Below are 12,733 nucleotides of genomic sequence, written 5' to 3'. Positions count from 1 at the left end.
GTGCTATGGGAGCCCTGACCAGAGAAATAGAGGGCGTGAGCAAGGGATAGACAGAGGACAGGGCTGGGGCAAAGGGATCAGACTTTTGCAACACCTGCCGGCCTCACTCCAGGCTCAGCACATACAGGCCTTCTGCCTGAACACACTATACACAGACGTCAGCATTTCTTAATTCCAAATACCTAACCATGCGATTTTCTTTGATTGATACTGTGCGTTCAGGTGTTTACTCACCTGTCTGTTTTTTCGTTCAGCTAATGCCTGCACAGATGAAGCTGACATCTGATCCTTCATGTCCTAATGAGATGAGTAGAAGACCAGAAAACACATGAAAACAAAATCATGATTAACATTTTACATGCTAGCAAAATACATACATTACTGTGAATTTTTTTTTAAAACAAAGAGACAGCATTCTTTAGCTTGTAAGTCTCAAAAATAAAGCAAATAAAAGACTCCCGTTCCCTTAAAAAGGAGTAACATGGACATTAAATTCAAACAGGAAGAAAGAGGAAGAGAACTGATACTTCCTGGTTATCTACCACAGGCTGGGAACACCATGGTATGGTTACACACATTATTACTGAGTTTTCATAATGACCCTGTGAAGCTGTATTATTTGCATTTTATAGGTAAGAAGACTGAGATCTAAAAAGGCTAAGATCCTTTCTTAAGGTCACACGGTCAGTAAATGGCAATCCTGGGGCACAAACACAGAAGCCTGTGCTCAAGGGCTAGCATCTGCAAACAGAACACATGTGAAAAAAACCACACACTGTAGGATCAAGTATATTTACCATTAAGCACCAGGGAATACTTTCTAGTATTCTATTTTATTTATTTGATTTCTGAATTGGATTCATGTGCAGTATAGACTCTCCTACCTTCCTTTCATAATCTACACCCAATGCAGGGCTCAAACTCACCACCCCAAGATCAAAAGTCACATGTACTACTAACTGAGCCAGCCAGGCACCACCAGTCTAGAGTATTTCTAACACAAGAGTGAATTTCCAGAGCAGCAGCAAAAATAAGTTTATATGGAAAGAAAAACTGACAGACCCATTACTCAACCTAAAGCAAAATACTTTATTAAATACAACCCTTTTTTCTTATATTTAAAACCACAACCCGGGTAGCCCGGGTGGCTCAGTGGTTTAGCACCGACTTCAGCCCAGGGTGTGATCCTGGAGACCCGGGATTGAGTCTCACGTTGGGCTCCCTGCATGGAGCCTGCTTCTTCCTCTGCCTGTGTCTCTGCCTCTCTCTCTCTCTCCTCTCTGTGTATTCTCATGAATAAATAAATAAAATCTTAAAAAAAAAAATTGAAATATTTTTAAGAAAACACAACCCAGTAGACGTTCAAATGATTTGAAATGAATACATGATTACTGTAATACAAATTTTCTTTAAAAAAAAAAAAAAGTTGCCAAAATACTTGATACAATTTTCTGTTGGCAAGTAGGCTATTATATAAATGCAAATGTTGAGGTATTCAGCTCCTAGAGGCTTCTTCCAAGACCCATGACATGCGAACAGCAAATCAGACATTCCACAGTTTTCCTAATTCCTACCATGGTATGTCAGAATAATAATCACCTTGCTTCAACTTTCTAAGCACCCATTTTTATGTTTGGCAAATGCTTACTCAAGCCTAATATGCGCCCACCTGGAGCAGAGAGTAATACAGGCAAAGCCCCTGCCCACGTGGAGTGGATACTGCAGTGGAGAAGAGGCAAACAGCAATCCCACAGACACATCTAAGGGTAATCACTGTGTTGGGAAGGAAGGGAACAAAAAGGGCTGGAATTGAATGGGTGATGGACATCACTTCAGAAGGATGGGAGGTAACACTGGAATTGAGATCTAAAGGGTAAGAATGAGCCAACCACCAGAAGAGCTAAAGGCTGAGAATTCTGGGCAAAAGGAACAGAAAATACAAAGGTACCCTTAGCTCTAGAGAAGGCAGGTTAGGGTGGCTGAAGGAGCCAACTGCATGTTCGGGGTCGGGGACAGAAGAGAAGCTTGGTCCCACATGCAGGACCTTCAGGCCACTGAGATTTTATCCTGAGGCAGGTGGGCAAACTTTGTTTGTAAAGGAGTAGACAGTGAACATTCAGACCCTGTCATATGCTCTTTGTTGTGTGTGGGTTTTCTAACTATCCTTTAAAAAACATAAAACCATTCTTACATAGATTGTAGGCCTCTGTGCAAAAGCAATGGGAAGAAGGCCTTAAAAATATTTTAAGCAGGGCCATAGAGTGTTCTGGTTCATGATCTAGATTTTGGTTTTTCTGTAGAAAAAAAGTGTTACTTAGGCAGGGCAAAAGTAAAGAGATCATTTTATTAAAACTTGTCACGATGCAGCAGTGTTGCCCCAGATAAGAAAGGGTGCATCCAGAAGGAGCAAGCTCCTCACAGTTGGGGGCCTTCAGCAAGAGGATACATGAGCCCTTGGTAATGACACAGGGTAGGTAGCACATCTGAGGGGTGCTCCATCTAGGGTGCAGCTGACCCAGAAATTCTAGGATTCTCCACCTATTTCATCTGTTGACAAACCTTAAGAGACAAAAAATAAAAACCCATCCATAGAAACTGAGAAAAATACACTTAGTAAAAGAAAATATTCACCATAAAAATAAAGACAAGATATTGGTATATTTAAAACAAAGGGAATTCAGTGACAGAAGCCATATTTCTTAAATGTGTGAGATTTACTTGAGTCAGTCACCTGAGATGGGTGTTAAAAATGCAGATCCCTCAGGTACCCGGGTGGCTCAGTTGGTTAACTGTCTGACTCTTGATTTCAGCACAGGTCATGATCTCAGGGCTATGAGACTGATCCCTGAGTTGGGCTCCACGTTCAGCGTGGAGTCTGCTTGAGATTCACTCTCTCCCTCACCTCCACCCCCCCACTTGTGCTTGCATGCTCTCTCAAATAAAATCTTAAAAAAAAAAAAAAAAATGCAGGTCCCTGGACCCCACCCAGACCTACTTAGGCAGACTCTAAGGTACAGCTAACAAGTGCCCAGGTGAGTCTTATGAATTCTGAAGTTTCAGTTGCTCTGGTCTAGATTCTAGAAGCCTTAAAGTGAGACTGTCACCTAATTATTTCCTGGCCTGTGGGCTCCTAATTATCAATTAGAGCTTAAGATGATATTCAGATATTCAAATAATAATAATAGTACAATCCTATATATATTATTAACTATACAGAGCAAATATCTGAAATGTTCATAGATTTGGATAATATATGCTTTAAAAATGCATTTAATATATTTTATAATAGTCTTTTTCAAGACAACGAACATTACTTGCATAATGAAAATATCAACACGTGTATGGAAAAAGTAACTGAAGTTCAATTAAACTTTGAACTTCATCTGTAGGATGTGTTTTTGCTGTTAGAAGTCAGGACAGTGAACAGGGAAATATAGAATGTAAAGGAGCACAAGGAACCTTCTACGGGGTACTAGGAATGTACTGGAATGCTTCTGGGTGCTGTTTCCATGGCTATGATCAGTTTACAAACTCTTAAAGCTGTATACTTGGGATACGTGCACTTTCCTCTATTGTTATACCTCAATAAAAATGTAAAAAACAACAACAAAACACTACTGTTCTGGAACAATGGCTGGAAGGTAAACTGGACTCTGAAAAAACTTGATGTTTTGTATCAAGAGCCTTGATATTTGTATCAAATATTCATGGCCTTGACCTATCAAGTCCACTACTAGGATTTATTTTAAGAAAAAAAAAAAAAAGAAAAAGAAAACAATATAAAGAGGGCGCCTGGCTGGCTCAGTTGGTAGAGCATGCAACTCTTGATTGTAGGGTTGTGAATTAGAGTCCCACGTTGCATGTGGAGATTACTTAAAAACAAAATCTTAAAAAAAAAATGTTGGGATCCCTGGGTGGCTCAGCAGTTTAGTGCCATCTTCAGCTCAGGGTGTGATCCTGGAGTCCTAGGATTGAGTCCCTCATTGGGCTTCCTGCATGGAGCCTGCTTCTCCCTCTGCCTGTGTCTCTGCCTCTCTCTCTCTCTGTCTGTCTCATGAATAGATAAATAAAATCTTAAAAAAAAAAAAAAGTGTTAATGTAAAGTAAAATATATGCCCCACCAAAAAAAGCAAAGATGTACACTGCAAGGTTATTTATAATATGAAAGAAATATAGAAATAAGCACTATGTCCAAACAAGAGAGTAGTAACTCAGATTAAACCCAGACTAATATGCCATTTCTTTTAAGGGTCTATTTCAGGGTCATACAATGGCTAGAGAAAACATGTAAAACTGTTAACAGTGATTATTTCTAGGGAGTGGGGAATTACAGAATGAGGGAGCATTTTCACCTTTCTCATATGGCAAAATTATTTGCATTTTAAAAACAGGTATGGATTTCCTTTAATTTAAAAAAATAAAAATGCTTATGATTGCTTAACAGTATGATCACTCTAAAAATACAACTATTATGCGTTACGAAAATGAGAAAATATAACAAAGTTCTGTGTTTATTATTTTGAGCTTTGGTTTCTTTTCCTTTTTTTTCCTCTTATGACTTTCTTCTAATTTTCTTTAATGAACATGTATTACTTTAAGGAAATATATATTTTAAAAGTTCCAGTTTTTAAAGTTTCTGCTTAATAAAATATGTGTGTGTGTGTGGGCAGGGGGCAGTTAGCCCTGATGGCTGTGACTTCTCCAATTGCTGTGCAGTATTCATCCTGTGTGTGGCCACAGCAGCAGGTAAGGTGCCCAGCTTTCACTTCCACAGGATGGCATTTTTTCTACATAGGTTAAAAGCTGTGAGATACCACACAACAGATTACTTCTTATTAGGGTTTGGAATTTTAAGCTAAGTTACTGACCAGTTTAATAAGGGTATTCTATCATAATCCATCAGGCCAAAACCATAATCAATTATTTTCTCTCTAACACGTGAAATTTAGAACCGGCAGACAAGAAACACCTAGCACCAATATAATTTGGTTCATCTGCCAAAAGAACAATAAATATCCGTTATTTACACTCTTGTTCTCATTTCAGAGTGTCCTCTGAAATCACTGAATGGGACACTATATATCCCAGTACTTCCCACTCAGAAGTCTCATGTGCCAATGTCCTCTGTGCTCAGACCGCACACACCTCACCCTTTTTAGTTAATCATATCTGTCTTATGATGAAACATAAACAATTCTTGGGTTGGAACAAGTTTTTTTTCCTCCCCAGGGGGGTGTATAGTTCTCCTTGCCTTTAAAAAGTTAAAGTTAGAGAATGTCTGTGAGGACCATTTAGTTGATAATATGTCAAGCCTAGAGAGGCTAAGTGACTTGCCATGATGAAATTTATTAAGGTCACAGATGAGCCTAGAACTTAGGTTCCCTAGCAGTTCATTCGCTGTGTCCCTCTTGTCATACACTGCAAAACCTTCCTCTACTAGGTTAAAATGAGATCACTTCTGGTACATATTTTCACAACAGAAAAACTGCACATGTAAATCACTGATGAGTAGGTAACTCCAAAATGTAAAAATGATTACTTCAAAAATATCAAAGGCTGGGATCCCTGGGTGGCGCAGCGGTTTGGCACCTGCCTTTGGCCCAGGGCACGATCCTGGAGACCCGGGATCGAATCCCACGTTGGGCTCCCGGTGCATGGAGTCTGCTTCTCCCTCTGCCTATGTCTCTGCCCCCCACCCCTCTCTCTCTCTCTGTGTGTGACTATCATAAATAAATAAAAATTAAAAAAAATATCAAAGGCTATATTAACACACACAAAAAAGTATATTTTCCTTTCTTCAGTAAAAACTGCGAGCAAAACTTAGGACAAACCTAGGACAAATGGTACAACCTTAAAAGACATTTGGGGAAACATACATAAACAAGACTCTTGAAACAAGGGAGGCTTCTAAAAGCAAAACCAAGGATCCCTGGGTGGCTCAGCAGTTTAACGCCTGTCTTTGGCCCAGGGCCTGATCCTGGAGTCCCGGGATCGAGTCCCATGTCGGGCTCCTGGCATGGAGCCTGCTTTTCCCTCCTCCTGTGTCTCTGCCTCTCTCTCTCTCTCTATGTCTATCATGAATAAATAAATAAATAAATAAATAAATCTTTAAAAAAAATAAAAGCAAAACCAATGAATGTTCATTGAAAAGAAAAACAAGACGTAATTCTTCAGAGAAAACAACCACACACACACAAATGTACAATGTATCGCTGACTCTCCTGCCTAAGAAGGAGAAAGCACAACTGGCATCAATTGTGGATCAAAATGTATTCTTTTTGGAGCAACTAAATGAAAACCTCCTGATAATGGTTAACAATGGTTAATGGTTATGTAAACTCCATAATCTTGTGATACACAAATCCCAAAATCGGAGCTTGGTCTTAAGTCTCCTTTCCCCAATCTGCTCACTTTCTGATCCCACTCTAGCTCCTCCAACTAGAACCCAGAGATCTCTGTATATGAAGGCTGCTTAGCTAACTGCAATAATATTCAATCAACACATGGTGCTTTAAAAAGAAAATCAAGTTAGCATCATTACTACCTCCTTCTCTTTTTACAGAGTTTCAATTAGAATTTATTAAAACAAGATCAGCAAAAGCTCAGTTAGGTACTGTTAACCTATAACCAGCAAACAAGAACAGCTTCCCCCAAAGGGGTCATAATTAAAACAAGAACGATTAAAAACTGTATAATGCTCAGTTGGATTATACAGTTAAGTATGAAAAAAATATATATATATAGTTAACTATGATTTAGAAGACTTCAACTCTAAAAGGACTACAACACTATGAAAGATGGACTGGATTTAAAATATTTCTTTCAAAGAATGTACTTGAAAAAACCTTTTCAAGTATTAGAAAATGAACTTTGGTTTCTACTTCTAATTATACCAACTTAACTTATAATACATTTACCTCTGAATTTCAATTTGCAAAGTACTATCTTGCAAAAGGAACAAATACAATGACTGAATTCAGGAATATATGCTTCACTGCAAGGTGCCACTTAAATACCAGCCTCTACATTAGTGTGTTTCGTGGGATGCCTGGGTGGCCCAGTGGTTGAGCATCTGCCTTTGGCTGAGGGTGTGATCCCAGGATCCAGGATAGAGTCCCACATCGGGCCCCCTGTAGGGAGCCTGCTTCTCCCTCTGCCTATGTCTCTGCCTCTTTCTCTCTCTCTCATGAATAAATAAATAAATCTTAAAAAAAAAAAAAAAGTATCTTTCAGAAAATCTATTACAAAAAATTTAAAAAGCAAACTATATTTATAAAATAAATAATTGGGAATATATCTTATTAGAATAAGGGGCTTTCTTATCAGAATAGCATTCTGAACTGGCAAGCAATTAGGGGTGTCTAACCCAAATGCTCAGTGTATAGAGATGGTGTACCTAGGTCCAAAAAGGTTACTGGCCCATTAAAGTGTGGGCTTATTTAACAATAATTTAGATATATGTATATAGAAAGGCAACTAATGAATAAAAGAAGAAACAAGAATTAGTTAAAGTTCAGTGATAACCTACCATTTGAAATAATTTCAAAAGGAAATCACATGACATAAAGTCTTTGGCAAACACATACTAAGGTTCCTGCCTAAGATGACTCCTAAAAAGCCATATGTTAGCGCTGGTATGATCCCAAGTTTCTTTATTCAAGGAAGCTGCTTTCTAGTACATATGTTAAAGACAGCTGGTTCTCTTACATCTAGTTATGCTAATCAAATGGCTTAGCCATATAGTTTCAAAATACAAACATATCTCAAGGAGACGAGATTTGACTTAAATTATATTTTCTCTTAGGTTTTTTTATTTTTTTAAACAATAGGTTATTAGCTCTATAATTTGCAACTAAAGACTTGTTCAGTTGGATTTTACATTCTGATGGATGCTTGCTCTGGACAGCTCCCGAAAGGCTGTCAAGCAGTTGTATATGGAAATGTCAGTAACATGGGTTGCAAAAGTTCCAGAAACAATTCAGATGGTGGAAGAGGCCGCTATCCAAACCCGGTAAGAGTCACTCTTCACAATGTAAAGTGATTACCAATCAATCAAGAAACCAAATGGTTTCTACAATAGTAATTCTTCCTTTTGTCCAAAAATACAGTATACCAAGAAGTAACAAGGCAAAGAGATCACTGGTTTGGAGGAAGGACAGCCAAGGAAAGTAACCTCCCCAAAGCCAGTCATCTACTCTCATTTTTGCTCTAAGAAATAAGCCTGACAATACTAAAAACAAGTTTCTTTATTTGAATCAGAGAAACTGTGAGGGATATTGGCATTTCATTCATACTAAAAAGCGGTTTCAGAGTTAAACCTACTAGTTTACAATTAAGAAAAAGTTCTGAGAAGAGTAGCTATGTCTTGCACAAATAACACATTAGATCATATTTCTTACCCTGACAACCTGCCGAGTACTTGTGATGAAGGTTTTTCTTATACTCAATTCAGTCGCATCGAGGTTGAATTTTCTAGGGTTTGCTTCAACTATGCGTGGGTCAAAAAGTCAAGGGAAAGCAATTTTATCATTAGAAGCCTAACAACAACATCATGTTAAACCACAAAATCTCTCAGAGGCAAGCAACAGTATCCAGCTTAAATGTTTTCTTAAGACATAGTCAACTTGCCACACATCATTCTCAAACCTTCTCCTCCCACCACTATGAGGATCTCTGTGCCTCCAAATGGAGAAGACCCACCGGGTTAGGAAACACAGCCTCTGCTGAGTTCACTAGGAATCCATGGCTGGCTGACTACAGCTGAATTACACTCTCCCAGACACCTGCCAGCATTTGGTAGCTACTCTTTTCTGACTATAGACTACCTTTCCCAGGACAGCTTCGCATGCCTTTTTCATCTGCTATTCCAAACCACTCTACTCATGTCAAGAAGCTAACCCTGCTTATTAATCCAGAGGCTGAGGCTTCTTCTGGTGTACAACACAATGATTCAACAATCTCACACATTATTCAGTGCTCATTATGATAAGGGTACTCTTAATCCCCAAATGTACAAACTGAAGTCATTATTTAAGTAGCTATATCAAGTTTATCTGAGAAGGACAAAATTCAATTTTTCTTTCAACATTCTCCTAATCTCCTCACTCCCAGTCTGGTCCTGCCGCCCCCTGTCAGATACTCGCATGGCTCTCTGGTCTTTTCTCTTATAGTCTGCTAAATATATAGCGTTATTTGATCAATGTCTGTTCCCCTGTCCTTTGAGCTCCTCGCCACTCCCCACCATCTGGTCTGTGAGGGCTGGTATACTGTTTTGCCTTAATCCAATCTCAGGGACACCTGGGTGGCTCAGTGGTTGACTGTCTGCTTTCGGCTCAGATGGTGATCCTGGGGACCTGGGATCGAGTCTTGCATCGGACTCCCATGGGGAGCCTGCATCTCCGTCTGCCTAGGTCTCTGGCTCTCTCTGTGTCACATGAATAAATAAAATCTTAAAAAAAAAAATCCAATCTCAGTATCTAACAAAATATCTAGCCTGTGGTACACGCAATGATTATTTGCTGAATGAATGATGAATACACAGGCATATCTCATTTTATTGTACTTCGTTTTACTGCGCTTAGCAGACACTGGTTTGTTTTGTTTTGTTTTTTACAAATCGAAGGCTTCTGGCAACCTTGTGTCGAACAAGTCTATCGGTGTCATTTTTCCAATAGCATTCGCTCACTTCATGCCCCTGTGTGACATTTTGGTAATTCTCTCAGTATTTCAAGCTTTTTCATTATTGTAGTTGTTATGGTGATCTGATTGATTGTGACTCACTGAAAGCTTAGATGATGACTAGGAATTTTTTAGCAATGAAGTATTTTTTTTTAAAGATTTTAAGTAATCTCTACACCCAACGTGGGGCTTGAGCTTATAACACCAAGATCAAGAGTCACATGCTCAAAAAAAAAAAAAAAAAAAAAAGAGTCACATGCTCTACCTACTGACTAAGCCAGCCAAGTGCCCCAGTAATAAAGTATTTTTAAATTAAGATATATATATATATATATATATATATATATATATATATATATATATACACACACACACACACACACACACACTTTTTGGATGAAATACTATTGCACTTAACAAACTACAGTATAGTGTTGACACAACTTTTAATATGCACCAGGAAACCCAAAAAATTCACTTGAATTGCTTTACCACGATACTCAACTTTACTGCTATGGTCTGTAGCCAAACTCGCACTATCTCCAAGGTGTGCATGGATCTGCTAACACTGCTGCCCCTTTTCTCTCACAATTTTCTGTGTCCCCAATTTTCTTCTCTTCCCTCCATCTCAAGTATCTCCCTGTACCTGTGCTTCTGATTCTACCCTCTCATTTTGCTCCACTAATTTTTAACAACCTACTTTTTAAATAATTTAAAAAGCATCTAGGATCACTATGATTAACAGAAATATAAAGATTATGCCCTCCACACATCAACTCTATATGAACCTGAAAAGCTGGTTTCCTAGATTGCACTTATAGAGAGAACAAGAGAGAATTGAGAATATGCAACTGGCAGATCTTCAAAATTTGTGATTAACTGGAATTTTTCCACCTGAAGAAAAATGCTATGGTTCTCTGGTTCATCAGTTAGGTCAGTGGACATAGTGAACACCAACAGCATGACTTAACGTAACAGATCTACTTTTACTAAGTGCAGTTTCATGATACAAAATGCCTCTCTGATGGACAGTGGCATTGTAACATCACTTCTTGAACAGGAAAAAAGTCCACAAAAGGATTTTCTTTTGGTTCCTAATTAACAAGGTAGGACACTGGTCTGTATTCACGTCTATGTAATAATGACTGCTGACACTCACAGAAGCTCACTGTGTAGCAGGCACCACACTTACCTGCTAACCTTGCAACAACCCTATGAGACAGGTACTACGATTACCCTAACTTTCTACCAAGGAGGAAACTGAAGCAGAGAGCAACGTGCCCAGAGTCATACAGTCAGTAACTGGTGTCGCCAGGACTTGAACACACAGTCTGACTTCAGGGTCCGAGCTTATAACCACTGCACTATATAATGTCTTACAGTGCCGGATTTATCACACACCATAGATGAATGTGGCCCCTATGCCTTCGTTTACTAGGCAATTATTCCAAGTGTGGCATGATACAAATAAGAGCAACATCAATCAATTATAAAAGGAAATATCTAATTGATGTACTTGAGACATCTTGAGAAAAACTTGTTCACTTGTAAACTTGTTCTGTTTACCCCAAAGGCATAGGCACCATAGAAAAGGATATTGATGGTCTCATCAAGGTCCTCCAAATCCCATTCTATACTCCGGAGATTGTTTCTCAGCTCATTGGTGGTCCAGTCGATTTCTTCCCTCGTTGCTGTAGAGGGATCTTGGAGGAGCTCTGTCCATCTCTGAAATAATCCCTGGGCAGTGTTGACTGCTTTCTGTACCTCTCTGTAATCAAGGTGAAGGGAAAGGACAGAAATCACAGACAACATGTTCCATGAACAAGTTAACTACTGCCTGACGTAAGTTAACACTTATGATCATATACCATATTCAGCAACTACCATTCCCAAAAGTGTTTTCTGAGCTTTAGAGAAAGCTCCTCCCGGACAAATATCAAAGTTCAACCCTTTAAAAATAACTGTATTATATTCTAAACTGATCTTGGAATAAAATAGTCATTATTTAAGTAGCTATTTCAAATTTATTTCAGAAGGACAAAATTTAATTTTTCTCTCAACAGACTATACTTAAAAAGTCACATAAGAAGCAATCCTACAAATTAACTGAAGTGCCACATTAACATTAACATATGCTGCCATTTGGTGTGATAGTAATTTATATTCATATGAACAAATCCTAACACAGCTTTCCTTTTCTTGGGGAGCGAGGGGTGGTGTGGGTGAAAAGGGTAGAAGAAGGGTTACTTACGTAGCTAGTCTTTCAGAAGGGAAGTATTTTATTTTATTATTATTTTTTAATAATAAATTTATTTTTTATTGGTGTTCAATTTGCCAACATACAGAATAACACCCAGTGCTCATCCTGTCAAGTGCCCCCCTCAGTGCCCGCCACCCAGTCACCCCCACCTCCCGCCCTCCTCCCCTTCCACCACTCCTAGTTCGTTTCCCAGAGTTAGGAGTCTTCCATATTCTGTCTCCCTTTCTGATATTTCCTACCCATTTCTTCTCCCTTCCCCTCTATTCCCTTTCACTATTATTTATATTCAAATAAATGAGACCATATAATGTTTGTCCTTCTCTGATTGACTTATTTCACTCAGCATAATACCCTCCAGTTCCATCCACATCGAAGCAAATGGTGGGTATTTGTCATTTCTAATGGCTGAGTAATATTCCATTGTATACATAAAGCACATCTTCTTTATCAGAAGGGAAGTATTTTAATCTGAGACTTAATTTTTTTTTAATTCCAGTATAGTTAACATACAGTATTAGGTGAGTTTCAGGTATACAATACAGTGATTCAAAAATTTCATACATTACTCCGTGCTCATCATGGTAAGTATACTCCTAATCCCCATCACCTTTTTCACCCATCCCCCCATCTACCTCCCCTCTGGTGACCATCAGTTTGTTCTCCATAGTCAATGAGTCTGTTTCTTGATTTGTCTTTTTCTCTGCTGCCCATTTGTTTCGTAAATTCCACATATGAGTGAAATCGTATGGTATTTGTCTTTCTCTCACTGACTTATTTCACTTAGCATTATATCCT

At 38.6% G+C, this 12,733-nt stretch overlaps 1 protein-coding gene across 3 annotated transcripts in view; it reads right to left on the bottom strand.

Moving 5' to 3' along the window:
• Positions 1-12,733, bottom strand: part of STX6 (syntaxin 6) — a 53,298-nt gene that overhangs the window by 20,213 nt on the left and 20,352 nt on the right. For all 3 annotated transcript variants that reach the window (XM_077902068.1, XM_077902067.1, XM_077902069.1), the window contains exons 2-4: positions 11,277-11,446; positions 8,400-8,494; positions 235-297 (exon numbers count right to left, since the gene is read on the bottom strand). In XM_077902068.1, coding sequence (XP_077758194.1) covers positions 235-297; positions 8,400-8,494; positions 11,277-11,446 — 328 coding nt within the window. The remainder of the gene's footprint in view (positions 1-234; positions 298-8,399; positions 8,495-11,276; positions 11,447-12,733) is intronic.

Source organism: Canis aureus, chromosome 6, assembly GCF_053574225.1.
Source record: "Canis aureus isolate CA01 chromosome 6, VMU_Caureus_v.1.0, whole genome shotgun sequence".
NCBI classification, from domain to species: Eukaryota; Metazoa; Chordata; class Mammalia; order Carnivora; family Canidae; genus Canis; species Canis aureus.
The sequence above is the reverse complement of the archived record's forward strand: the minus strand, read 5'-3'. Positions and strand labels throughout refer to the sequence as shown.